Source organism: Bos grunniens, chromosome 26, assembly GCF_055505025.1.
Source record: "Bos grunniens cultivar Pamir isolate PY7600 chromosome 26, Bosgru_T2T1.0, whole genome shotgun sequence".
Classification (NCBI taxonomy): Eukaryota; Metazoa; Chordata; class Mammalia; order Artiodactyla; family Bovidae; genus Bos; species Bos grunniens.
The window spans coordinates 21234037-21260801 of NC_141190.1; the positions used below are offsets into that span (position 1 = coordinate 21234037).

At 39.2% G+C, this 26765-nt stretch overlaps 2 protein-coding genes across 14 annotated transcripts in view; both read right to left on the reverse strand.

The window, feature by feature from the left end:
* The window catches only part of ERLIN1 (ER lipid raft associated 1), a 41756-nt gene extending 30986 nt beyond the window's left edge, over positions 1–10770 (reverse strand). For 3 of the 5 annotated variants that reach the window (XM_086377264.1, XM_086377268.1, XM_086377266.1), the window contains exons 1-4: positions 10263–10770; positions 7827–7908; positions 2765–2811; positions 1293–1354 (exon numbers count right to left, since the gene is read on the reverse strand). In XM_086377264.1, the coding sequence (XP_086233390.1) occupies positions 1293–1354; positions 2765–2811; positions 7827–7908; positions 10263–10375 (304 nt within the window). In that variant the 5' untranslated portion in view covers positions 10376–10770. The remainder of the gene's footprint in view (positions 1–1292; positions 1355–2764; positions 2812–7826; positions 7909–10262) is intronic. The other 2 variants (XM_086377265.1, XM_086377267.1) reach the window with 2 other exon arrangements.
* A 2417-nt stretch (positions 10771–13187) lies between these two features.
* CHUK (component of inhibitor of nuclear factor kappa B kinase complex) overlaps positions 13188–26765 on the reverse strand; it is a 42347-nt gene continuing 28769 nt past the window's right edge. For 2 of the 9 annotated variants that reach the window (XR_015155186.1, XR_015155183.1), the window contains 6 exons: positions 18522–18618; positions 18082–18229; positions 17443–17561; positions 16342–16575; positions 15126–15225; positions 13188–14379 (listed from right to left, as the gene is read on the reverse strand). Coding sequence is in view for 5 of the 9 variants with exons in the window: in XM_086377236.1 (XP_086233362.1) it covers positions 14350–14379; positions 15126–15225; positions 17443–17561; positions 18082–18229; positions 18522–18618 (494 nt within the window). In the remaining 4 variants the exon portion in view is untranslated. Of the gene's footprint in view, positions 14380–15125; positions 15226–16341; positions 16576–17442; positions 17562–18081; positions 18230–18521; positions 18619–25848; positions 26406–26765 lie in introns of those variants that run through there. The other 7 variants (XM_086377236.1, XM_086377233.1, XR_015155185.1 and 4 more) reach the window with 6 other exon arrangements.

Here is a 26765-nt window from a genome sequence, read left to right on the forward strand (position 1 = left end):
CCTTTTCTCTATGCCCTGTTCAGCATTTGTTATTTATAAGACTTTTAAACGATGGCCATTCTGATCAGTGTGAGGTGCTACCTCATTGTAGTTTTGATTTGCAGTTCTCTAATAATTAGTGATGTTGAGCATCTTTTCACGTGCCTATTGAGCATCTGCATGTCTTTTTTTGGAGAAATACTTATATAGGTTTTCTGAAAACAGCAGATCTTTTGATTCAAAGTAAGGTCTCAAAGAGACCCATGTATACCCCTGGTCATAGCAGCATTATTCATAATAGCTAAAACATGGAAGTAACCTAAGTGTCCATCAACAGATGAATGGATACAGTGGAATATTATTCAGCCTTAAAAAGAAAGGAAATTCTGACACGCTGCAACGTAGATGAACCCTGAAGACATTATGTTAAGTGTTAAATAAGCAAGTACAAAAAGACAAACACTGTATGATTCCATTTATGAGGTACCTAGAGTAGTCAAACTCATAGAGAGAAAGTACACAGAAATGTCAGAAAGACAGAAACAGTGGTTGCCAGGGGCTGGGAGAGGGGGCGGATGGGAAGTTACTGTTTAATGGGTAGAAAGTTTCAGTTTTACAAGATGAAAACGAGTTATAGAGATGGATGTTGGTGATGACTGCATAACAATGTGAATGTATTTAATGCCCACTGAATATTTAAAAGTGGTAAAGATGGCAAATTCCGTTATATGTATTTTATCAAAATAAAAAAAATTGGGAAAAAAAATCAAACATTAAAAAGAAGGCCAATCTTACTTCAGAAATTCTCTTTCAGTTTTTTATTTGAACAGTACTCCATCTCTGGGGGTTTTCATCTATTACCAAGAAAATGTTTTCCCCACACTGAGGACTTTCAGATTGCAAGTTAGCAAATCTCAGCTAAAAAAGATTTTTTGGTGGTCACAAATCAATGTGGTCAAGGAACTGATCAGTTATAGACTTTTAATGTGTAAGGAAATTACTTTTCATCCTGATTGGGTGAAATGGCACTTTCTAGGAATTCTAGAAATAATCAATGACTATCTTGCTAAATACACTCAGCTCAGAGTATCCCATACAGTTGCAGAAAGTCAACTCTGTCCAGGATTTGTGACCTATCACTATCACCATTCCCTACGAATGGAAAATATTCCAATGATTATTTTATATATAGAGAGATCAGAAATGAATGAAGTCATAAAACTTTCCTTAGGGAATCTCTTCTTCTCCTCCAAGGACTCTCTCAGTGACAGACACTCTGAGTATAACTCTAACAGAATAGATGGGTACCATACCTGCACAAGGGGCCAACATATTAACCACTTCTATTCGGTCAATATAGATCATGACCCCACCACTAAAAACAGAGAAATGGAAAAACATGAGCCAAATACAAATTGTTAGAGTCCCATATTAATCCCACATCAGCCAACAAATCCCACGTGACAGAAATTTAGAAGTAAAATCTAAAGATATACTACTGATTAAAACGACTTCATTAATCACTACTCAAATGACCCCTATACACACTCACCTGGCTCCTCTCATAACCAAAGGCTCTCCTTCGTAAATGCTGTTATCAGATGAGCTCACAGGAAGACTAGACCTAAAACCTAGAGCTGCTTAGCACTCTGCCCTTATTAACTGAAGCCAACAGCTAAAGCAGTGCATTCCTCAAACTTCTCCAACAAGGAACCAGATAAAATGGTTTCCCAAGAGGTAGAGGTCAGCCATGAACTGAAATTCTTTTGATTTCCTGCCCTATCTTAATCTACTTTTCATCTGTATTTATTCTAATATGAAACAAAGAATTTGCCCCCAAAACATGAAGTAAAACTGACACTCCAGAAAGACAGCTCTTGTTAATTAATGGTTTCCTATACTTCCTGGCCTACCAGCACACATCCTGAAGGACATGTGAACCTCAGTTTAAGATACTTGAAGTTAAGAGATTTTGAAACTATACAATTAAGCCCTTCTATCAACTTACAATAACATTTTTTTCTGATAAAAAAAAAAACATAATACCTGCTCACAGGCAAAAAATCTGACAAACATAGGAAAGCATGAAGATAAAAATAAAATTTACCCAACATCTCATCAGCTGCCAATTTTGAGTCATCTCTGAAGGGAATCCATAAAAGAGAGTTACAGATAGACCTAGAGAACTTGGTATCAAGTAACTTAAAACAGAGAGAATCTGCTCCCTTTTTAAGAGCATTTCTGTCCTTCCACAGATGTCAAAGCCTCTTTTATAGGCTTTAAAAGTGATATATTAGTCATTTAAAATACAGAATTTAAAACATACTTTGAGCTTTATACTCTTCCTTTTATACAATGCAATGTACTGATTATACTCTTTGGGCCTTGACTTTCTTTCCTGCCCCAAAACTCTTTAGGACAGTGATTTTCTAAATATGGTCTTTGGACCAGCAGTCTTAGCTTCACCTGGGAACTTTTGCTAGCAATGCAAATTCTTGGGTCTCATTCCAGACCTACTAAATCAGAAACTCTAAATTAGATGGCATTTAATACCATACTTGATATGGTGAGCTAATTCCATTTTAAACTGTTACTATCAGTTTAAAATGACTCCTAAGATGGAAAGCTCCTATTTGGAGGCAGGGCTTTTCTCAAATAATGCTCAGAAGATAAATTCCCCTCGGTTACTATCACGCCTATCTGAAAGATGTTTAAGAGACTACAGCTTATGAACAGAAACTACATCTGAATCAAAGGGACACTGGTAAGCAAGGGGAATGCTTACCTTGTTCCACAAGGCACATTTTTAACTTCATCAGTTTGTAGTGTTGTCTGGGGAGGAAAAAATATCTCATCAATACTCAGCACACATATCATCAAGGAACCACTAGTGCTAAAGGAAAATCTCTACAGAACTGCTAAGAGATAAGTACAAGAGAACTCCATTACAATTTTAGCCCCCTAAATTTCTTTTTGTATCCTCGTTGTTCAGTTGCTAAGTTGTGTCTGACTCGTTGCAATCCCATGGACCTCAGCATGCAAGGCTTTCCTGTTCTACACTCTCTCTCGGAGTTTGCTCAAACTCATGTCCATTGAGTCAGTGATGCCATCCAACCGTTTCATCCTGTAATCCCCTTCTCCATCTGCCCTCAATCGTTCCCAGCATCAGGGTCTTTTTCAATGAGTCAGCTCTTTGTATCAGGTGGCCAAAATATTGGAGCTTCAGCATCAGTCCTTCCAATGAATATTCAGGGTTGATTTCTTACAGGATTGGTTTGATCTCCTTGCTGTCCAAGGACTCTCAAGAGTCTTTTCCAGCACCACAGTTCAAAACCATCAATTCTTCAGCACTCAACCTTCTTTATGGTCCATCTCTCACATCCATGTGTGACTAGAAAAACCGTAACTTTGACTATATGGATCTTTGCTGGCAAAGTGATGTCTCTGCTTTCTAACACGCTGCCTAGGCTTGTCATAGATTTTTGTATCCGAACACACATAAAAGACTAGAGACAAAATATTTTATAGTTAATGTTTGAGTCAAGACGCACCAGGAAAAGTTTCAATGTTCAATCTCTCACTCAGAGTCCTTTATTTGCCTGGGGTTGGCCTGGGATTGCAAACTACATGGAATACCCACGAGGATACTACTGCTAGGACTTGTTTTTTGAACTCTGATTCCACTGCTAATATTAATGTTTACAATGAAGGTAAAAGATTACTATTATATGCATACAAGTAGGCCTTTGAACTCAACAGCAACCTCTTCCTTTGAAGCTGTAGGCAGTATTTTAGGTCAGGTCCTAGAGATCGTTCAGATGGTCTATTCAATTTCCTTTTTAATAGAACTGCCACCATCAGCAGTGCTTCCTCCTAGTGAACCAACAATATGGTACTTAATTACTCTACCCCTGTCATAACTTGATTTGGATCTGGAATGACTCTCTATTGCACTGGAAGGCATCCAGCAGGTGAGCACATAATGAGTGTATCCTGGACACAATGCACTGTATTAGGCCCACAGCAACAGAGTACTTGACAGAATACAAAGGAGAAAGGAAGCATGGCCCCTGTTCCCAAAGAGTTCACAATCCAACACAGGAGAGAAAATCATTACGAAGCAATCCATAACAGATACAAATTAGGTATTAACTGGCAGAGTTAAATAACCAGTCACACAAACTGTGTGTATAGGTTTCAGGATGCAGTTGGCTTGCCTGGAGTAGGAAGGGCAATATAGATGAGGTGAGGCTCTGAGAAGAGAACATGATGATGTTAGGGAGAGGGCCTTGAATATTGGCTGGAGGGGAGGGGGGGAGGTTGTGCTCTCCCTAATCCATCCTATAAACAGCCACAAAATGAACCTTTCAAAAATATGACTTTTTCTTCATTCCTTTGCTTATGTGTGATATGGTTCTCATTATCTACCACATCCGCAGGCAAGACCACCAGCTGGGAAGCTTAAGTAGTAATTTATTTAGATTAACATAGAAAAGGCCATGGAAACTGAAAGCTGTCAACCCAGGAGACTTAACAGAGGAGTTTGATAACTAGTTGCATATAAAATTCCAGGAGAGAGAAGAATAGACTATGAATTTGGGGGTTAAAAGGTTGATAATAAACATTAGTGACAGGTTCTGAGTAGAGAGGGAAGTTGATAAGAAAGGTGAGCTCAGTTTATTCCCTTCAAAACATTAACCAAATTCAACTTCCATATCAACTTTACATATACATTTCTATCTAAATCTAAAGGATAGACTTCAATTTTCAAACCAAGAACCAGCAAAGAGTTCAAAGGTTAAATCTTCAATTTAACATCCTATTTTCATGTACTTTTTTACTTCTTTTATATTATCTCAAAAATCATTTTCCCAGTATAAATATTTCAAAAGTCTTTGGTTGTGTTATATATATTTTAAAGGCTAAAAGTCTTCATATTTTTCTAAACATTTTTTTTTCTTACATCATATATGGGGATATCACATTTCCCCAAGATGCTTCTTAAATATTCCTATCAAATGCCAAATCTGTTAAGCCATTTGTTTATATAAGCTATGTCCTCTAATGTGTTCCAAAAACTCCTAAAAATAAGTTTCTGCATCTCATTCCTATGAAGACAACTTCTTAAGAGGGTTTTATTAATATAATTCTTTCCTAGAACATTGCTGTTTCACATATAAAGACCATTTCCATTTAGTCAAACTGACTCCAACATTTAATATTTTGTAGATACAAAGTACATTAGTTCACAAAAATCTTTTTACAAATTTCATTTTCATTTCTTATGATAGTTTATCACTCTATATGTGAATGTGTGTATATATAAAATATTTGTATGTAAATATATACACACATCCTGTATTTATCTCTTTTATATAAAAGAGTCATCAGTATGACTCTACATACTCATCTCCAAGAAGGCAGAGACAGACATGTCTGGCACTGAACAAAATCTAAAAAAAAGCCCCTGATCTCTAAGCATCTGATGACGCCATTGACAACATCACTATAGAACATTTAAGCTGTTGGCTGTGGCTATTGTTGTTCAATCGCTAAGTCATATCTGACTCTTTGCGACTCCATGGACTGCAGCACGCCAGGCTTCCCTGTCCTTTACTATCTTCTGGAGTTTGCTCAAATTGAGTCAGTAATGCTATTTAACCATCTCATCCTGTTGCCCTCTTCTTGTGTGGCCTTCAATCTTTCCTAGCATCAGAGTCTTTTCAAATGAGTTGTCTCTTCGCATCACGTGGCCCATGTCGAAGTTGCAGCATCAGTCCTTCCAACGAATATTCAGGGTTGATTTCTTTTAGGATTGGTTGGTTTGATCTCTCCTTCCAGTCCAAGGAACTCTCAAGAGTCTTCCCCAGCACCATAATTCGAAAGCATCAATTCTTCAGGCACTCAGCCTTCCATATGGTCCAATTCTCACATCCATACATGATTAACTGAAAAACCACAGCTTTGACTACATAAAGCTTTGTTGGCCAAATGAGGGCTTTGCTTTTTAGCATACTGTCTAGGTTTGTCAGCTGTCCTTTCAAACAGCAAACGTCTTTTAACTTCATGGCTGCAGTCACTACCCACAGTGATTCTGGAGCCCAAGAAAATAAAATCTGTCACGCTTCCACTTTTTTCCCCTTCTATTTGCCATGAAGTGATGGGACCAGATGCTATGATCTTAGTTTTTCGAATGTTGAGCTTTAAGCTGTTGGTAGGTTCATGCAGTTAAAACCTCTTGATTCAGAGAACTAACTGGAGTTTAGAATGGTTAGGTAATTTCTGCAAAGTCATGTAACCAATTGGTGGAGGAGCCAGGGTCAGAACTTCTCCAGGTTTCTGGCCCCATGCTCACTACATTAGACAGCTTCCTGAGAAATCACTTCAATTTAACAACTTTCACCAAAAGTAGAAAGGCCAGAAATACAAATTGTGTTACAACCCCTGCCTTCAAGAAGTTATGAGACTTTCTGGAAAAAAATTCACACAAAAACTTAAGAGACTAATAACAAGACAACGTTACTAAAGGAAATAAGACCAAGGGCCAAAATTTACAATATAGTCTTAAAGAGCTATGGAACAAGAGTAGAATTTGTGATGAGCTCTAAAAAGGCTGGCAAGATTTAGATAGGAAATAAAGAATAGAGAGATGGTGAGATGGCATCAGCCAAGGCAAGAGTGAATAAAATATGGGAAAACAGTATGGAAATCAGGTCTGACTAGGAGAACACTATATTTCATTTCAATAGACACGATTCTTATCCCAAGCCATCCAAAAGGAAATTGGAAGGAAATCTGGAGGATTTAAGTATTCATAATGAAAATCTCATTTAGCAGAAAGCCTAGACTTTAAATTACAAGACTAAACACATTAAATTTCCCTGAGTCCTGAAAATTCAGTAGCAGATAGACAAACTTCTGAATCCAAAGATTTATAATCACACAGTGCTTGCAAAAGTAGTAACAATCTAATCCTGCTTTGTCATCTTGTCATGTCAAAAGATATTTACTAAGTGTCTCCTACAGCTAAGACAGTATTCTCAAGAACCAGATGCTTATTTCAGATATTCTGGGATGTTGTCAAACTAGAACATTTAGTATACTGCTGCTGCTGCTAAGTCGCTTTGGTCATGTCCGACTCTGTGCGACCCCATAGACAGCAGCCCACCAGGCTCCCCCGTCCCTGGGATTCTCCAGCAAGAACACTGGAGTGGGTTGCCATTTCCTTCTCCAATGCATGAAAGTGAAAAGTGAAAGTGAAGTCGCTCAGTCGTGTCCGATTCTTAGCGACCCCATGGACTGCAGCCCACCAGGCTCCTCCGCCCATGGGATTTTCCAGGCAATAGTACTGGAGTGGGTTGCCACTGCCTTCTCCAGAACATTCAGTATGGTTCCACATAAAATTGTGCTTAATGTCCCAGGCAAAAATATGAGGCAGAGAAACTGTGTATAAAAATTGAGATCCTCCATGTTAACAGTAGCCCAGGAGATTGCCTCTATGGAAACCAAACACCATTCTAAACCAAGTAATCATTGGTTCATGTCTCTAGTTGTGTTTCAAAATCTTGCTTTTACTCTGATAGCAGCAACAGAAAACCTGCTGTATTCCACTATATAGATGGGAGAAGTCAGTCCTCAAAAGCTGCCTAGCTCATACTTCAAGAGAGTGATGTCGTTCAAAGTCAAAACTTACGCTGTGACAACTGTACTCTGAACTTTAGCTCCTACGTTGGTAGCATACTATCATTTGCTTAAGCAATAAGGAAATCTATCTCCACCCATGAATGTGGTAACTGTTCCTGTCACACTTGTCTTTCAGTGTCAGGGCTTCCCTAGGAATCACTCACCTGCACGGATCTGAAGGTAGTAATGAAAGGCAACATGATATGATAGCCCGGTCCACTGGGGCTAGTTAGCAAAGCTCCTCCCCTGCAAAAAGATGTTTCAATTTGACAAGATTATAAAAAGAGAAATTCTCTTTCCAAATCTAAAATGCTGTAATAAACATTCACTCTTACATTCACTCTTACTCATGCTATTGATCTACTAAAGCCTCACTAGTATGAGTTACTCGTGATGAACAATTGCTGGTCCCTACAGTATCTATCACACCTACAAAAGTGAAAAGATAAAATTAAACTGTTAACATTACACCTTGTTTCATAAGCTCTACCAACCACACCTCCGGGTCTCCAGCATACTCTCAGGTATAAAGACAGTCTCTCTTTGGTTTTTAACCTTTTGAGAAATACTTGTGGAAAAAAAATTCAGCTGGCTCTCAGTTGATGTACTTTAATTGTACATAACACAAGCCAGATCAAAACATACATTTAATCACCGGGCTGGGAAAAAAAAAAAAGATAACAGCAAACTTCCAAGTAAGGAGAAAATTTCTGATGCTCACAATTCTTTTAATCTACCTAGAAAGCAATTAAAATATTGGGGGCAATTAACATATACACAACACTATATATAAAATAGGTAAACAAGGACCTACTGTATAGTACAAGGAACTATACTCAGTATCTGTAATAATCTATAACATAAAAAGAATCTGAAAAATATATAAACATACATATCAATCACTTTGCTGAACACTTAAAACACAACACTGCAAATTAACTATACTTCAAAATTTTTTTAAAAAAAAGAAAAAAAAAATACTGGGGCCATAAAGCCTCTATAAAATCAACAACAAAAAATTAGCATAGAAAGATGAAGAATAAAAAGATATAACTATAAATCAATGTTATAAGCATAGACATGATCACCAAATTCTGAAATGTAAGAAACATGACACCATACCCTGGAAGTTATAAAAAGGAGGCAATTTGGAGGCAACTATAAAAATGAAATCCTGTTTTATATAGTGAATAGTATATACATAGAACTTAGCTTTCTATCTTGAAAATATAAACAATATATATGGAATTTGGAAAGATGGTAATAATAACCCTGTATACAAGACAGCAAAAGAGACACTGATGTATAGAACAGTCTTTTGGACTCTGTGGGAGAGGGTGGGATAATTTTGGAGAATGGCATTGAAACATGTATAATATCATGTATGAAACGAGTCGCCAGTCCAGGTTCAATGCAGGATACTGGATGCTTGGAGCTGGTGTACTGGGACGACCCAGAGGGATGGTATGGGGAGGGAGGAGGGTTCAGGATGGGGAACACATGTATACCTGTGGCAGATTCATTTTGATATAAGGCAAAACCAATACAATATTGTAAAGTTAAATAATAAATTAAAAAAAAAAGAAAATATAAACAGATTTGCAAAGAATTCATAACAAATAACTAAGAAAAGATTAATTGTTTTAGGTCCATCCCTAACTCTTTGAAACCCACACCTTGAAATGTTCTTTCTTTGTCCTTCTTTCACTTTTTTCCATTGTTCCAAAATTTTTTTAAATTTCAAATTCATTGAAAGAAAGTTATATGCTGAACTAGATGGATGGAAATACAGACTAATCTGTCATTTTTAAAATGCTAGACTCCCACCCCCACTTGCGAAGACTATTTCTAAGACTCAAGGTGGATCTAAAAGTGGAAATATCAGTTTTAGGGGAGGATGGGCAGAAGCCAGAAAAAGTTGAAGCTCTTTCAAATACACCATTTCAAATTTCTCCAAAGTGTCATCTGTCTACATAAAAAAAACTGGTGGTAACTACGTTGAAGGAACAGCTATTCGTCTTAGCTAGAGAGCAACTAACACACTTCACACCATTCCTTTCCACGTGAAAAGAAAGGGAAAGGTTGGGAGAATGTGTCTGTCACAATCCTGTGCTAGTCTCCCAAGGTCCAGGAATTTAACAACTGTCATGGTCTTCATGGCCTTACAAGCCCAAGCCAGACGCCAGAAACTTTTAAAGAAAACAACAAAAAGCTAAGAAACCACCACAAACAGGACTCAAGTTTCTAAATAGCATCTACAGCTGCAAACGAAAAGTCAGTAAAGCTGTATGCAATTTAACAATGATTTATCCACCTCCTCAGCTACAGGTGGAGTGACCACTGCCTTCCACCCTTCATTTTTTCCCTACAAATAAGTGGGTTTACTATTAGGAACAACTGTAGGGAGTTTTAATCTCTGAATAGCACTGAAACTGTCCATCTGTCTACAAAAGCCTGCCACAGCCCCCAAACCTCCTAGGGATGCGACGAAAACCACTTTCTAGGACTAGAAAAAGTTCCCTGAGAACAATTTCCTAGACTCGAATAAAAGTCTGCCTCTAACTGCTCTAGAACCTGAGCTGACTGCACGTGCCGCTCACCTGTAGTACACGGCCAGGTGTCCTTCCTCGATCTTGTGGATGGAGGCGTAAAGGAGGACCACCACCAGACCCACCACTCCAGCCACCAGAACTCGGGCTTGAGTCATATTCATCTTAATTCCTCCTGGATGCGGATGGAACGCAGCCCCAGCCCCTTGAGTGACAGGCCCACTACCTCCGGTTTCCACCTTCCCCCTCGCGACCTGGCGCCGTCCCGCAGGCCGAGCTGAGGAGTCCTATGCCCCTTTTTCCTCCTCGCCAACCCCCTCCGCCAGAGCGGGCCCGTGAGTCGACACGGCTCGGCCTGACAACCCCCTCCCGACGACCGCTCCTGCCCGCCCAGCGGAAGGCACTAACTGAGAAGGAAGCCAGCCGCAGACTCCGGACGGAGACCGACCCCTCGGCCGGGCCTCACTAATCAGTGACGCATCGTCCCCGCCCGCACGTGGAGCCGCCACCAAGGCCGGGCCAACCGCCGCCAACAGCCGGCCCCGCCCACCCGCGGGGCAATGCGGCTGCGCGGACACGCACGCCGACGCCGCGCCCTGCGGCTAGAGACGGGGGAGCGAATGGGACAAAATTCTCCAAGCCGCCCGCCGAGCGATTTCGCTCGAAGCTGCATAGGGTCTTGTCTGCGTGCTGTTGGTTTCCTGCCCTGGAAAAAAAAGGAAATGGGGTATTGGGAGTAAGCAAAGGGGCAGAGGAAAGAAGCCATCTGAGACAAGGGAGTGGTCAGTTTGTCCTTGTGCAAAGACATCTATTAACGTGCTAGAATGATGATCCAGTGAGGGCTTTATGAAGGCCATCCAAGCAGTAAGAACGGAATGAACTAATAAGCATGCAAACGTGGGTGTGTGTTGGGAGGGTCCTTCAAGACTACGAACAGTGAGCATTTGAACTTCCTTGAAGCCTCTGTGATGGAAAGGAGTCGGCTAGGCCCACTCCTATTAGGCTAGGCCCTGATTTTGAAAGGCTCAAATGTGCTTTTCTGCAAGGAGGGGAAATTGGATGGCTAGAGAATAAAGACAAACTTTCTTTTCACTAAATACTTTTCTGCCCTTTTAAGTTATTCATTGTTATTTAGTCACTAAGTAGTGTCTGACTCTGCGACCCCATGGACTGCAGGATGCCAGACTTCCCTGTCCTTCACTATCTCCCGGAGCTTGCTCAAACTCTTATTAAGTCAGTGATACTATCCAACCATCTCATCCTCCGTCGTCCCCTTCTCCTACCCTCAATCTTTCCCAGCATCAGGTCTTTTCCAATGAGCCAACTCTTCACATCAGGTGGCCAAAGTATTGGAGCTTCACCTTCAGCATCAGTCCTTCCAATAAGTATTCAGGGTTGATTTCCTTTAGGACTGGATTGGTTTGCTCTCCTTGTTGTCCAAGGGACTCTCAAGAGTGTCCTCTAGTACCTTAATTGAGAGCATCAGTTCTCTGATGCTCATCTTTATGGTCTAACTCTCACATCAGTACAAGACTACTGAAAAAACCATAGCTTTGACTACATGGACCTTTGTCAGCAAAGTGATGTCTCTACTTTTAGTGAAAGAGTAAAGATAGGAGTGAGATAGATGAATATAAGGGAAATAAGGGCAGCATATTAGAAGAGGTTGGGCATTAGTCATGTAAGCTTTGAAAGACTAGCAGTGGGACCACAAATAGACTAAAGTTGAGGAGCTCTGTAACCTCTTGGGTAGTATGAGAAAGCAGTGCTTCTGGGTCAGTGAGTCTACAGAATGGCTCCGAGTGGAGACAGGAGGCAGGGAAGCCAAGTGGTTAGTAAACTGCAGGCCCAAAGTTTCAATAGTTGTAACTGGTGGAAATGGAAAGAGGTAATAGAATCAATTCAAATCTTCATTAAAGCAAGCCCTCCCAGACAACTGTACCTTTTCCCTTCAATAAATGCACTTACCTGGATCATCCCTTTGACTTTTACACCTAAGAATGTATGGGACCTTGTCTGTACTAGATAAATGTTACTTGCAGAGCTTAGCTATTTTGACCTACAAAATGCAAAACGAATGAAAAATAACTTGTCTGCTTCTGTTTTCTGGATGAATTATTTTAGTTTTTCATAGTATTGCTTGAATGAAGTAGATATAATCCAGAATTGAAATTCAACTCTGAAAACTTACCACCAAATAACAAATAGAGTGGTCAACTCATGTATCAAAAGCATATCTGAGGTGATCTCACTGTAATAGGCTGTTCTGACTCATACCACTTACCTGTATCACACAGATCAGGCTCTCCTAAGGTCTTATCAGCCACAAACCATAAAAATAGTCCCACCCTATACCAGGTCTTTTATCAGTTATTATAATGATATTTAGAAAATGCTCATTTCAAAAAGCCTTTAACAATAACTTCATTCCAAATAAACACTTATTGTACTGCCTGTGTTAATTTTTTTGATCTTCCCATTTTGCTCAATATCTTCCAAGCAACAGGCACCCAATGAATGTTTACTGATTAAAACCTTCTAGAACTGGAAGCAGCAAGAGAAAGACAGCCAGTTTTAATGGCTGGTAGTCAGAATGTCCATATTCAGAGAAACAGTAGTAGCAGTTGACTAAAAAGTTAGGTGAAGACAATCCCAAGGTCTCAAACTGAGATGACTAGGAAAATGACACTATTAGCAAAAATGGGGATGGCGTAACTAAGACAGCAGTTTTAGGACATGGTATAAGCATAGTTTTTAGAAACAAATAGTGATGACAGGCCATGTCAGGAGAAAAGACTATATTAAAGAAGCTACCTAATACTGCCTTTACCGTAAGTCTGTTTCATTCCTAAGTACACTAAAAGCCTGTTTTGTTACTCTGTGCTCCAACTCTGCTTCATGGAACCTTCACATTTTCTCAAAGCATATTCAATTATTCTGCTACAATCTGATTTTAATGAATACAGATTCAAAAAGTAATTTAAAAATTGTTTAATACACAAAGTGAAAAACTGTCTAGAATACAAAAGCACTTCACATTTTTAAAACAAGTAATACCTTCTAAATTATTTATCAGACGATAGATCCACAATCCTTTATCTGAAACCCAGTCTGCGGCCATACCATCTTGAAGGCACCCAATCTAGTCTTGAAACCCTTGGGGCCAGATGCTTCAGAATTATGAAATTTTCAGATTTTAGAAAGGTTATTCAGTGCATATACCAAACTACATAAACCTCAGGCAGGGTCTGTGGCAGCACCCTTCCCCCCAACAATCAAATACAGTAATATTTCTGCAGCAAAAGAATATTCACACTAAATGGGATAAGTAGACTCAATGTCAGTTCTTGTTGGATGTGCAAGCAGATGAATTTTGTCATCAATCTTATGAAAAATCTTGTTTTCAAAGAGTTTTTGATTTTGGAATTACAGATAAGGAATGCAGATCTTTATAAATTTGTATCACAAGACATGAAAGATTCCTTAAAAGACCCATTTTTACAAATGAAAACACAGATAAGCTTTCAAATACATTATAAATTAACAGTCATCTTCTCTTTGATATTATTAAATGTACATCTTAAATACATATACACAGAGCACACTTAACAAGATTTGGAAGAATCAACTGGTATTAAAGGCACAAATGCACAGTCCCTTTCCTAGGAAAGGGATACAATCAAATGTGCAGGAAAATGGAAAATGGGATTAAACTCTTTTATGATGCTGGGAAGAGCACTGTTAAGTACAACACAAGTACAACACAAGCAGTGTCTTCCACAGAAACACAGGCAAACACTTTTTTACTTAGAATACATGTTGAGATTTTCTTCTCTGTATACATTATTTTGGCCTTATGCCCAAAAGTTAAATGTTGAAAGAATCAGTTAAATAATTAATGTTTTACCAGGTTTGAAGACAAATGGATTTAAGTCCACTGACTCATAAAATTCTATCTGTTCAGAAGTTAAAATTACCCACAGTCAAACTATTATGCTGTAAAATCATGTGGAGCTTCTGATCATAGTCATTTCTTCCATTGACTGGTATTTGAAGAATGGTTTCATAGGAGAAAAACAAATGTCCAACATGTACAGCAACAACTTCATAGGTTTCAGCAGAGTCTCTAAGTGGCAAGTCATTCTGTTAACCAACTCCAATCAAGACTCTAAAACCAGGCATGAAAAAGTTACCATTAGATGTAGACTCTAAGCAATAGGTATGTGGGTGTTCATTTTTGCAAGTTTTCTGTTTATTTGGAGATTTTATAATCAAAAGTTGAAAAACCGAAAGTACAAATAAGTTACAATTAAAGAGTTTAGTTTACCTTAATTTCTACTGACAACAAAAAAAAAATTTCAAAGAGTTTTCAGATATTTGAAGCAAATAATGAAAGAGGAAATAACAAAGAATTAATATCAAGACTAAATATAGTAAAAGTTAATTCAGTAAATATTTTATTGTAGTTTCTCCAAGTTTTAACAAATCAATAATTCATAGCAATCAGATCTTCATAAAAACACTTCTGTTAATAACCATATTAACATTATTCATTTTGCACACAACAGTTACGATATTTGAAATACAGTACAAATTATGCCCCATCTTACTGGAGAAAACTGACTGCAGAAGCAAAAAAGTACAGACCATTTGATTTCAGTGGTCACACTGCAAAGAAAGCTCACCAATCATTTAACTTGACCAAAAATGCTATTAAAGATTACTGATGGCATAATCCTAGTATATCCATGAGTAAGAGAAGATGGGGAGTTGAGGTTAAGCATTCCTCAAATGCTCTTTCCTCTGAGTTCTATTCCCCAACGGAATGCCAAACACCAGATAAGTCCAGCATGGAAAGTTAAACCCTTTGCACCCAACACACTTAAAACACATTCATATCCATATAAAACTTACCATCATATTGTTGCCCTGTTTTTCATTTGCTTCATGAATAATAGTGCTTAAATGGCCAAGACAGTTCAAATTTTCTTCTATCATTTGTGCTAAAGTCTCCCTGTGGAATGAAAGCAAAAGGGCATATAAATTTCCTCTACTTTCTGATCTTCAGGGTCAGGATGATACTGCTCTTCCTACACCACCACAACCCAGCAACCCAATGCAGCTGATTCCTGTTGTCTTCAGTTTGCTCATCCCTCCCACCCAGAGGCAGAGTCCTGTTTGTTACTCCAGGCTGCTGCCTCTGCCCAGCTCTAATGATAAGGAGTCCACTATAACGCCAATCTGATTTTCCTCTGAAATATAAGTGGCACTTATATACAACTTTCCCCCCCTGAAAATGCTCACTCGGGGAAAAAGAGATCCTGTGGCACAGCCAGATGAAAGATCTTTTTTTGTTTCTGGAACATTTCCTTTTCCTTGCCAGTAGTAAAAACATTAGCATGCTTACTTTTGAGACACAAATGTAGGGGAAGAGATAGAAAAGATAAACTATCTTTTCTGCAAAGATTAGGGAAGGTGAAAAAAACTGTGGAAAATATAGATGACAGCAATGAAAAAGAAAAGCAAGCTGATTCCTGATGACAGCAGAAGAAAACTGTGACAGGGGAGCTGCCAAGAACCAAGAAGTATCCTTGGAAATTTGAAGACAATCCTGAATCTGATTTCTATCTTCTGTACTTTCCTCTTCCATATGTCCTCCATCCTTACCTTTTACTAACCCTCAGTCCCTACCCTAGTAGAACCAATTCCAGGCCATGGAAGATGGTCACTGTTAGCTTAGAACTAAATTCTCATTCAGCTTATCCAACAGATAGAAAAATTGAGGTCAACAGTCCCCAATCCTTGGTGGTTAAGTACCACAGGTATATTATTACTGAAACCAGTTTTCCTTTTGGAAAATGTATTTTAAAATTCCTGGTAAATATATTTTTGCAAACCATCATAACCTCACACTGAAAATCACTTGTATAGACGTAATATTTGCAACCATTTGCATTCTCTAATAAACCCAAGTATCTCTAATGAAAGCAAAAAGATATTAAACTTTATTTGTATCAATTCTGATTAATGAAATATTTCCTAATTGGCCCTGGATGTATTACCTTGGGCCAAATGTATAATGACCCTAAAATATACCCTAGAACTTGCTTTCTTTAAGAAGATAAAATACCTGGTATCAGCTTGCCTTCCTGCCATGTGCTTTTCTCTCATAAAAGCAGAGTACAGAATGTGCAGCTGCTGACCTCCTGAGCAGTGATGTTACACGGCTGCACCTCTGCAAAACTAATTATGGGCAGAGCTTCCAGGAAATGCTGGTACTGTAGAGGTCTCCATGAGTTGTAAGAAAAGCGACAATACACAAGCTAGCAAAGAGCCACTGGCTCTGGATACGGCACATCTCATGCTGAGAAAAATAACAGAAATGGATAGTCATTCAGCTTTTAGCAGAAGAGTAGGAATTAAAAGAAAATATAGGACTTCAAACTTGAGTTGTTTCCAAAAACGATTTAAGGCACTGAAAAAAGTCTGATTTTAAGAATACTAAGTTATAAAATGAGTACATTAAACTTAATTCCATTATAGGGGTGATCAAAGGCCCTAAAATGACAACTGCAAAAAGATAGCATAAATTCTTAGAGATAAATGATAAATTTAGGAATAAAGTATGGCTACAAGGTTTAATCGGAGAAGGCAATGGCACCCCACTCCAGTACTTTTGCCTGGAAAATCCCATGGACAGAGGAGCCTGGTGGGCTGCCATCTATGGGGTCGCACAGAGTCAGACACAACTAAGCGACTTCACTTTCACTTTTCACTTTCATGCATTGGAGAAGGAAATGGCAACCCACTCCAGTGTTCTTGCCTGGAGAATCCCAGGGACGGGGGAACCTGGTGGGCTGCCGTCTCTGGGGTCACACAGAGTCAGACACGACTGAAGTGACTTAGCACAAGGTTTAGTAAGTCAATAATAGAAAAAGAACTTAGAACTTGGATTGAGCTAATAAGAAGTAATATTTGCTGAAGATTCACTTCCCAAGCATTTTATATATACTGTCTAGCTGAATTTTCATAGCACTTCCCATTTTACAGGTGAGGAAATGTGAACATTGAAACAGTCAAGTTAATTGTGTAGGGTTATTACAAAGGGACAATCAGGATTCAATCCTGGTCTATAAGGCAGTGAAGACTGTCTTAACCACTTCACTCTACTGTCTCATTCCCACCACTACTCTTGAACACACAACTATCTATTGTAACAAAGTGAACCCACCCATCTTGAGGAGTTACCACGCATGACAGAGGATGTTCACGTTCTGCTGAAGTTGGGGGCAGCTGAGGGGTTACACCTTCTAGACTGGATCCTACAAGGGACCGAGCAGAACTCTGAGTCTGAAGGAAAAAAATAAAATTACAGGCAAGCACCTTCATGCATTCATATTCCTAAGACACATTTCTATCACTACTTTTATGTACAACCAGAGTATTTCTGTACAAAACTATCTCCACTGTTACACACCCTACTAATTATCCTGTCCTGGACCTCTTTCTTCATTGACTAAAATCAGATGTATCCATCCTTCCATTCTACTTTGTTCCAGTTGAACAAAGGGCTGGTTTTTCAAATCAGCCAGGCACATCTATCCCCAAGTTGGGTTGGGTGACCACAGTGGTCTAGGGTTGGGAGGAGTATAAAAACAGGAGACTAGAAAGGAGAGAGAGAATGAAGGATGATCATGAAGTCCTATATCTGAATCCCTAGTGAGACACCAAGCAAAGAACATGAACATCAACCCAACATAAAATACATATGTCTTCAAGAGGACAGAAATCATGCTGATAAAAAACCCTTTTGTAGGGAATATCAACAAATTAGTGTCATATTAAATAATTCATATTAAAAATTACTTACACAGGCAATTTTAAGGAGATGCCATATTTCTTTCTGCCTCTTCCCCTGCATAAACATGACAGTACTGTCAGCTTCTTTGATGTTACTGAGGGCCATTTCCACCTTGGGCAGTAGATCAATAATCTTCTGCTTACAGCCCAACAACTTGCTGGAGAGGTAAAATCTGTGTCAGACACTTACATATCCCCCAAGACTGTACCCCATACTCCCAAACCCAGCTGGGGGAATGAGTCACAATCAGCACAGATTTAGTGACTGATCTGCAAAGCAGTGCACACAGAGAGGACACTAAATGCATGCAGCTATGGCTAAGTTCTGCAGCGTACTGCCAGTACTTTTCCTGGGTCTAGTATATTTAACCAGAAAGGGGTATTACGTTTTAAAAGGAACCTGGCTCAAGTTCCCTGGCTTTTTAGTAGGAAATAAAACAATATTTCTACCTCAGATGACCAAACAGCTCCTTGAGAACCCGGTCCTGACTCTGCACAGTATGCACAATGATCTTCACCATCTCCGTGCTGTCGCTGTAGGAGTGATCTATAAAAGAACTCAGTCAGTAGGTATAACCTCTCTTCTGCATGAAACAAACCAGCCCTAAACAGAAAATTCCTGAAAATCTGAAACTAGTTTTAAATAATTAACATCTCCATTTAATTTCAAAACTAAATTAGTATAAAAAGTTTTAAGATTATATATCTATAATAATCATATAACTAAAAACAAAGTCTGTCTGTGTGTGTATATAATGCATACATGAAAGTCAAAGTGTTAGTTGCTCAGTCCTGTCTGACTCTGCAACCCCATGGACCGTAGTCTGCCAGGCTCCTCTGTCCATGGATTTTCCAGGCAAGAAAACTGGAGTGGGTAGCCATTCCCTTCCCCAGGGGATCTTACCAATCAAGGGATCAAACCCAGATGTCCTGCATTACAGGCAGATTCTTTACCATCTGAGTCATCAGGGAAGCCCCAGGTGGCAAGAATACACAGAATGCTACACAAAAAAGGTCTTCATGACCCAGAAAACCATGATATGTGGTCACTCACCTAGAACATCCTGGAGTGTGAAGTCAAATGGCCTTAGGAAGCATTACCAACAAGGCTAGTGGAGGTGATGGAATTCCAGCTGAGCTATTTAAAATCCTAAAAGATGCTGCTGCTAAAGTGCTGCATCAATATGCTAGCAAATTTGGAAAGCTCAGCAGTGGCTGCAGAACTGGAATAGGTCAGTTTTCATTCCAATCCCAAAGAAAGGCAATGCTTCAAACTAATGTATAATTGTGCTCATTTCACATGTTGGCAAGGTAATACTCAAAATCCTTCAAGCTAGGCTTTAATAGTACATGAACTGAGAACTTCAAGATGTAAAAGTTGAATTTAGAAATGGCAGAGAGAACCAGAGATCAAATGGCAACATCCACTCATTCACAGAAAAAGCAATTCCCCCAAAAAATCTGCTTCGTTGACTATGCTAAAGCCTTTGACTGTGTGGATCACAACCATGGAAAATTCTTCAAGAAATGGGAATATCAGACCATTACCTGTCTCCAGGCCAAGAAGCAACAGTTAGAACCGGACATGGAACAATGGACTGGTTCCAAATTGGGAAAGGAGTCACAGCTATATATTGTCACCCTGCTTATTTAAATTATATGGAGAGTACATCATGTGAAATGCCAGGATGGATGACTCACAAGCTGGGATCAAGATTGCCAGGAGAAATATCAACAATCTCAGATATGCAGATGATGCCACTCTAATGACAAAGCAAAGAGGAATTAAAGAATTAGAGAGGATGAGGGTGAAAGAGGAAAGTGAAAAAGCTGACTTAAAACTCAACATTCAAAAAACTAAGATCATGGCATCCAGTACCATCACTTCATGGCAAACAGATGGGAAAACAATGGAAACAGTGACAGATTTTATTTTCATGGGCTCCAAAAATCACTGTGGATGGTGACTGTACCCACGAAATTAAAAGATGCTTGCTCCTTGGAAGAAAAGCTATGACAAACCTAGACAGAGTATTAAAAATCAGAGACATCACTTTTGCCAACAAAGGTCCATTATAGTCAAAGCTATAGTTTTTCCAGGAGTCATGTATGGATGTGAGAGTTAGACCATAAAGAAGGCTGAGCGCTGAAGAATTGATGCTTTCGAATTGTGGTGCTAGAGAAGACTCTTGAGAATCCTTTGGACAGCAAGGAGATGAAACCAGGCAATCCTAAAGGAAATCAACCCTGAATATTCATTGGAAGGACTAATGTTGGAGCTCCAATACTTTGGTCATCTGACGTGAAGAACTGACTCATTAGAAAAGACCCTGATGCTGGGAAAGACTGAAGGCAGCAGGAAAAGGGGGCGACAGAGGATGAGATGGTTGGATGGCATCACTGACTCAATGGACGTGAGTTTGAGCAAACTCTGGGAGATAGTGAAAGACAGGGAAGCCTGGTGTGAGGTACTCTGTGGGGTCACAAAGAGTTGGACAGGACTTAGAGACTGAACAACAACAATGTATACACAGATTTATCACTGTGTATTCAAAGACATTGTATCTTCTCTGTTTTAAGAAGAATTATCTTGGCTAATTCAAGCCCCAGACATATATGCAGCTTTCTGGACATGAGATCAATTTTTCTTAGATGACTAACATAATTTATTTAGAAGCAGTACGATAGTTCATCAAACTTTAACTGACTCAGGAGTTCCAGCTAGGTTGCTTGAAATTTCATGTTTATCCATCTGTTTATACCCATGAAAACACTGAAAAAAGCTGGTCAACTTAAGCCAAATCTGATGCATAAAAGGACCTGCAGACATCTTGAAAGTTCAGTTTGAGGGCAGTGTGACATCTCAAAGTAAACTGGCAGCTGACAAAGATCCTCAAATGGGATGGTGGTGGGATGGTGGTCACAGTGAGTTCTACCATTATAGGAGATGCCACCTTTTTAAATAAAGCAAACCCAAAACTAGTATTAACTGTTATGTTTCAAAAAATGGTATTTAAGTTTTAAAAAATTTGAAGTTTGGTCATGGATCATGCTGGCATTTCCCCAGACAATAATTAATCTTGAATGCAAAAATATTATTATTATTATATGCTATTATCTACTTACAGTTTTCTCATTTAATACTCACAGGAGTCCCAAGAAATGGCTACTGATGCTACCCACATTTTACTATGAAAGGAATATCAAAAGAGATTTTTGAAAAGTTGTGTCCTGTGTTAGAACTGTGAAGACCTTCCCAAGTACTCAGCTTTAGTCCCAACACCTTTTTCTCTCTCTCTCCCTCAAAAACAACCAAAGACAGAGACTCCCAAAAGGCTTCTCTCCAAACAGCACTTGTTAATAAATCCCACAGATCAAGCCCAACAGCTTTGCCATATAACTATAAGGCATATAGCTCTTTTAGATGGTCAACGACCTCAGAACTTTAACCTACTCCAACATAAAGCATGGGGAAAGGTGGTTTTCATCATTTGCAGGTGAACAAGAATCTCAAGTCAACTCTGAACTGGAAAAGGCACCAAAGACCATATACCTCAAGTATGATTATATAACCCAACAACAGACAAAACTTCTTGTCACAACTTGTCGGTTGAGGTGACCATCAGTTCTTTGGATAACTTTGTATAGCAAATTTATTTCTAGGCCCTGTGATACACTGATACCTGTGACTACTGCAAAGATTTTGTAAGAATAACCCAAACAAATTTTATCAATGACTGTGGAAAGTTAATTTGACTGAGTCAATGGATGGAATTTTATATATCTTCATCTGCTGCTGCTGCCGCTAAGTTGCTTCAGTCATGTCCGACTCTGTGCAACCCCATGGACTGCAGCCTACCAGGCTCCCGCATCTCTGGGATTCTCCAGGCAAGAACACTGGAGTGGGTTGCCATTTCCTTCTCCAATGCATGAAAGTGGAAAGTGAAAGTGAAGTCGCTCAGTCGTGCCTGACTCTTAGCGACCCCATGGACTGCAGCCCACCAGGCTCCTCCATCCATGGGATTTTCCGGGCAACAGTACAGGAGTGGGTTGCCATTGCCTTTTCCCATATATCTTCATCTACAATATCTGATTCATTGGTCAGGAGATGGAGGGTAATGAATACTGATTAAAGGAAAAAAGTTATCCTTGCTCTATTTGAAATCTTAAATTTCAGTATTTTACTCTAGCTTCTATCATTTTTTTGGTCATTATTTTCAACTTTTCTGTCCCTTTATTGTCAGCAACATCCTAACCCTAGATCAGTCTAACCACTTGCTCTATCAGTTTTCTGTATCCAAGATACTAAACATTACCATCAAAACAATTATACTTTCATTCTTTCTGCTGTCCTAACTAATTCACAGGTTTTCACTTCTGCTCTGGATTCTGAATAAATATCCTGGACCAGCAACATCTATCACTGAACACACCAGCTTTCAAAAGCATACTCGTTTAGCATACTCCCTAAATCTATGTCACATCTCTTCTATTACAGTTAACCCAACATCTTACTTTGGGATAGGAGGCTATAAAGCAGTAAGATTCATACCTTTCACTCCCTATACCCAGAGAAGTGTCTATATCCACACACATCTCCCTCTCTAAGATCAGGAGCAACACGCCCAACCCCTCCCCACTATTCTCTGGAGTCAGCCCCTCAAAGTTGTTCAGAGACTTCCCTCTCCACAGGCTTTTGGCCCCAAGTGCACAAACAAGCTTAAGTCTTTCTTCTGAAAATTGACTTCCCTTCATTCTTCAATCTCTCTGAGCTGCTCATCTCTTTTTGTTCCTTAACAGCCAAGCTTCAGGAAAGAATAGCCTAGATAACCAGGTTTCAAACTTACTGGTCTCAGGACACCTACACTCAAAAATCCTTAAGAACCCCAGGGTTTTTTAGGAATTAAACTGAGAAATATAAAGATATTTATTTATTCATTAAAAATAACATAAATTCATTATTAAAACATTTTAATCCAAAATAACTGTATTTTCCTCAAAAAATTTAGTGAGAGTATTGGCATTATTTTACATTTTTGCAAATCTTTTTAATAACACTACCAATCTTATCATAAAAGTATTTAAGTATTGAGAAGCTGACAAATTTTGGATGATGGATAGACGTTTTCCTACATTCTAATTTTTTGCTTGAAACATGGAATTTTATCATTGACAACTAATATTGTATTTTTTTATCCTTCAAGTGACAGGTCATGCTCCATTAATTTTTAGAAAATATCTGCCACATACCCAAATCTGAAGAATCACAGTTTATCTGATGATCATTGTTCCAAGTAAAAATGGTGTTTGGTTAAACAGGCTGGTCCACAAGCAATGTCAACAACTGCTGACGTGGTTTTCCTTAGGACAGCCATCATACCTCAGCAGGGCTTCCCTCATAGCTCAGTTGGTAAAGAATCCGCTTGCAGGAGACCCCAATTCGATTCCTGGGTCAGGAAGATCCCCTGGAGAAGGGATAGGCTACCCACTCCAGTAATCTTGGGCTTCCCTTGTGGCTCAGCTGGTGAAGAATCCGCCTGCAGTGCGCAAGACCTGTGTTTGATCCCTGGGTTGGGAAGATCCCCTGGGGAAGGGAAAGGCTACCCACTCCGGTATTCTGGCCTGGAGAATTCCATGGACTGTATAGTCCATGGGGTCACAAACAGATACGATTGAGTGACTTTCACTTTCACACCTCAGCATGTAACAGAAGCACTTTATGAGTACTTTCCATTTTGTCACAGAGAATATTAAAAAGACATATACCCAAGGGTTGAAATTTCTTTAGAATTTTTATTGCCTTATCAAGGATACTTTTAAATGAAACTGGCTTTTTTTTTAAACTATGAACCCACATTGGTGAAAATCAGTGACTACTAGCATACTTTGGTGCTAGTGCCTTCATTCATGCTAAGCAGGGTGCAAGCTGTTTACCCACCAATGTTTTTGCAGCATCAGTGAAAATATCAACATAGTTAAGAGGCAGATAACATTCTAGTATTGTGAAAACAGTTTTGACTTCACTGACTCCTCTTAAAAGGATCCTTTGCAGATCCTCAGGGGTTCATGAGCTATACTTTTGAGAACTGCTGATTTAGACTAACTTCTCCATTTCCTCCTATCCCACTCCGTCCTCAGCCCACTACAATCTAGTTCTGTTCCCAAAAGGCCATTATTTTACCAAGATCACCAATCATGTCCAAACTACCAAGTCCGATGGATATTTTCATTATCATTTTTATTACCCACATCTCTAGCATTTCACCCTGATCACTTTCTTCTTGAAACTCTCTGTCCTATTCCCATCGTATCATTCCTGCTACACATTCAAGTCATTCCTCAATCTTTTTGTACGCTCTTCTGCTTCTAGCCATTTCTTGAATGTTGATATTCTCTAAATCCATCCTTGGTTATCTTATTCAATATATTTATACAAGACGATCACTTTATTCCTATGGCTAATTACTCTCAAACCAGCTAAATGTCTAGTCTGGACTTCTCCACTAAATCCATGTTCAATACATTCATATATATGTACACACAATACACATGTATATATGTATATGTATGTATATTTATACAGAGAAGGCAATGGCACCCCATTCCAGTACTCTTGCTTGGAAAATCCCATGGATGGAGGAGCCTGGTAGGCTGCCTAGGTAGGTAGGCTGGTAGCAACCATGGGGTTGCTAGGAGTCGAACACGACTGAGCGACTTCACTTTCACTTTTCACTTTCATGCATTGGAGAAGGAAATGGCAACCCACTCCAGTGTTCTTGCCTGGAGAATCCCAGGGACGGGGGAGCCTGGTGGGCTGCCGTCTATGGGGTCGCACAGAGTCGGACACGACTGAAGTGACTTAGCATAGCATGTATGTTTATATATACATACACACATATCTACTATTTTCCATCTTATTTAAATGTTCCACTGACACCTTAACATCAACATGTACAAAAATGAACCCATGTTCTTTTCCCATTAAGCCTGTTATCTTTCCTATACTTCCTATCATGGTGAGTGGTCCTCACCCACTAGAACTGGGTGCTAAGAGCACCTAACTGCTCCAGCCAGAAACTTGGCAGGCATCCACGACTCTCTATCCCATCTCCTTCCACCCATATACAATCCATTACCCAATATTATCAGTTCTGCTTCCTAAATCTCTCTCTTGCCTTTATCCTCCTCTTCTTCACTAGCACTCCCCACTGCCACAGTTCAGGCTCTCTGCTTTAGTTCATGTCCTACCTTATCCTGTGCCACAATTACTCAACAACCTCATAATTGATGAATGTCTCTATCCCAGCCACACTTTAATCCATTATCCACAATGTTACCAATGCAGTATTTCTAAAATGCTAATCTGAACATGCCATTCTCCTGATTATACCTTTTTAGGGTTTCTCTTTGTCATCATGATAAAATCCAAAACTGTTACTATGACATGCCAGATCCTTTGCGATCCAGTCACATTTCTCCTTCTGAAACTCTATAATCCAGTCACAATACATTTCCTCAAACATGCTAACTGCTACATGGATGTGTCTTTCCCTATTATACTTGCATATATAAGAGTATATATACTCTTTCATATATACCTTCTTTCACCAAGCTACTGCTATTTATCCTTTAAGGCTCATCTCAGATGTTGTCTCCTGCAGGAAACCTCCTCTAACCAACCATGACTCCCAAACACGGTTAGATGCCTATTGTATATATATCTCATACATGTTTGTAGAAATTAACTGAACAAATTCCACTACAATAAAAACCAATGTAGAGGAGATTTTTTTATTTGTTACATACTATTTAAGATTTGCATGTGTTTGTAATTTTAAGGTGTAAGAGTTATGGTTTTATTTGTTTACAATTTCAGTATCTAACAAATCAGGGCACAGACATTACCTTTTAGTTCTTCCCTAATCCTTCAAAACAGATCAGTTTTTAACTGAAGGATAATATCTTGCACATATATAATACTCTATAGTTTTCAGGCACTTTCACAAACATCCTGTCAAATATAATGCCATATATAGTCACTGAGTTAGGAAAGTTAGATTCCTACCCCATTTTGCAGGAGAGGGAAATGAGATACCAGGAAAAAAAGTTATTTGCTCAATAAAGTGCCCAATTTAGAATTAAAGCCTTCTAATTTTCAATCCAGGTGCTTCCCTGGTGGCTGAGCTGTAAAGAATTCTCCAGTAATGCAGGGGACTTAGGAGACATGGGTTCAATCCCTGGGTTGGAAGATCCCCTAGAGGAGGAAATGGCAACCCTGTCCAGTATTCATTCTGGAAAAACCCCATGAAGCAAAGGAGCATGGTGGGCTACAGTCTGTGGAGTCAAAAAGAGTTGGACATGACTGAACATGCATGTAATTCTCAGTCCAGTGCACTTACTATCAGAACATGCTCTGTATTCAGCAGATGTTCAACAGAAATGAACAGTTTTGTCAATGAAATAAGCAACCAGTGACCAGGTGCAGAGGAAGGCATCATTTTCAAAGTACACTGTTTTGGCTTAGCATATGGGCATCCCTCTGACCATTCCACACCTGAACCCACAGCCTCAAATTATTTCCAATCTCTTTAATTTTAAGCCGCATTTCTTTCTTTCTTTCTTTTTACATCTTTCCACACATTTTCTTGCTTCCTCTTTCCCTTATTCCAAGTTCCTTTTTTCTCTTTCGTTCCT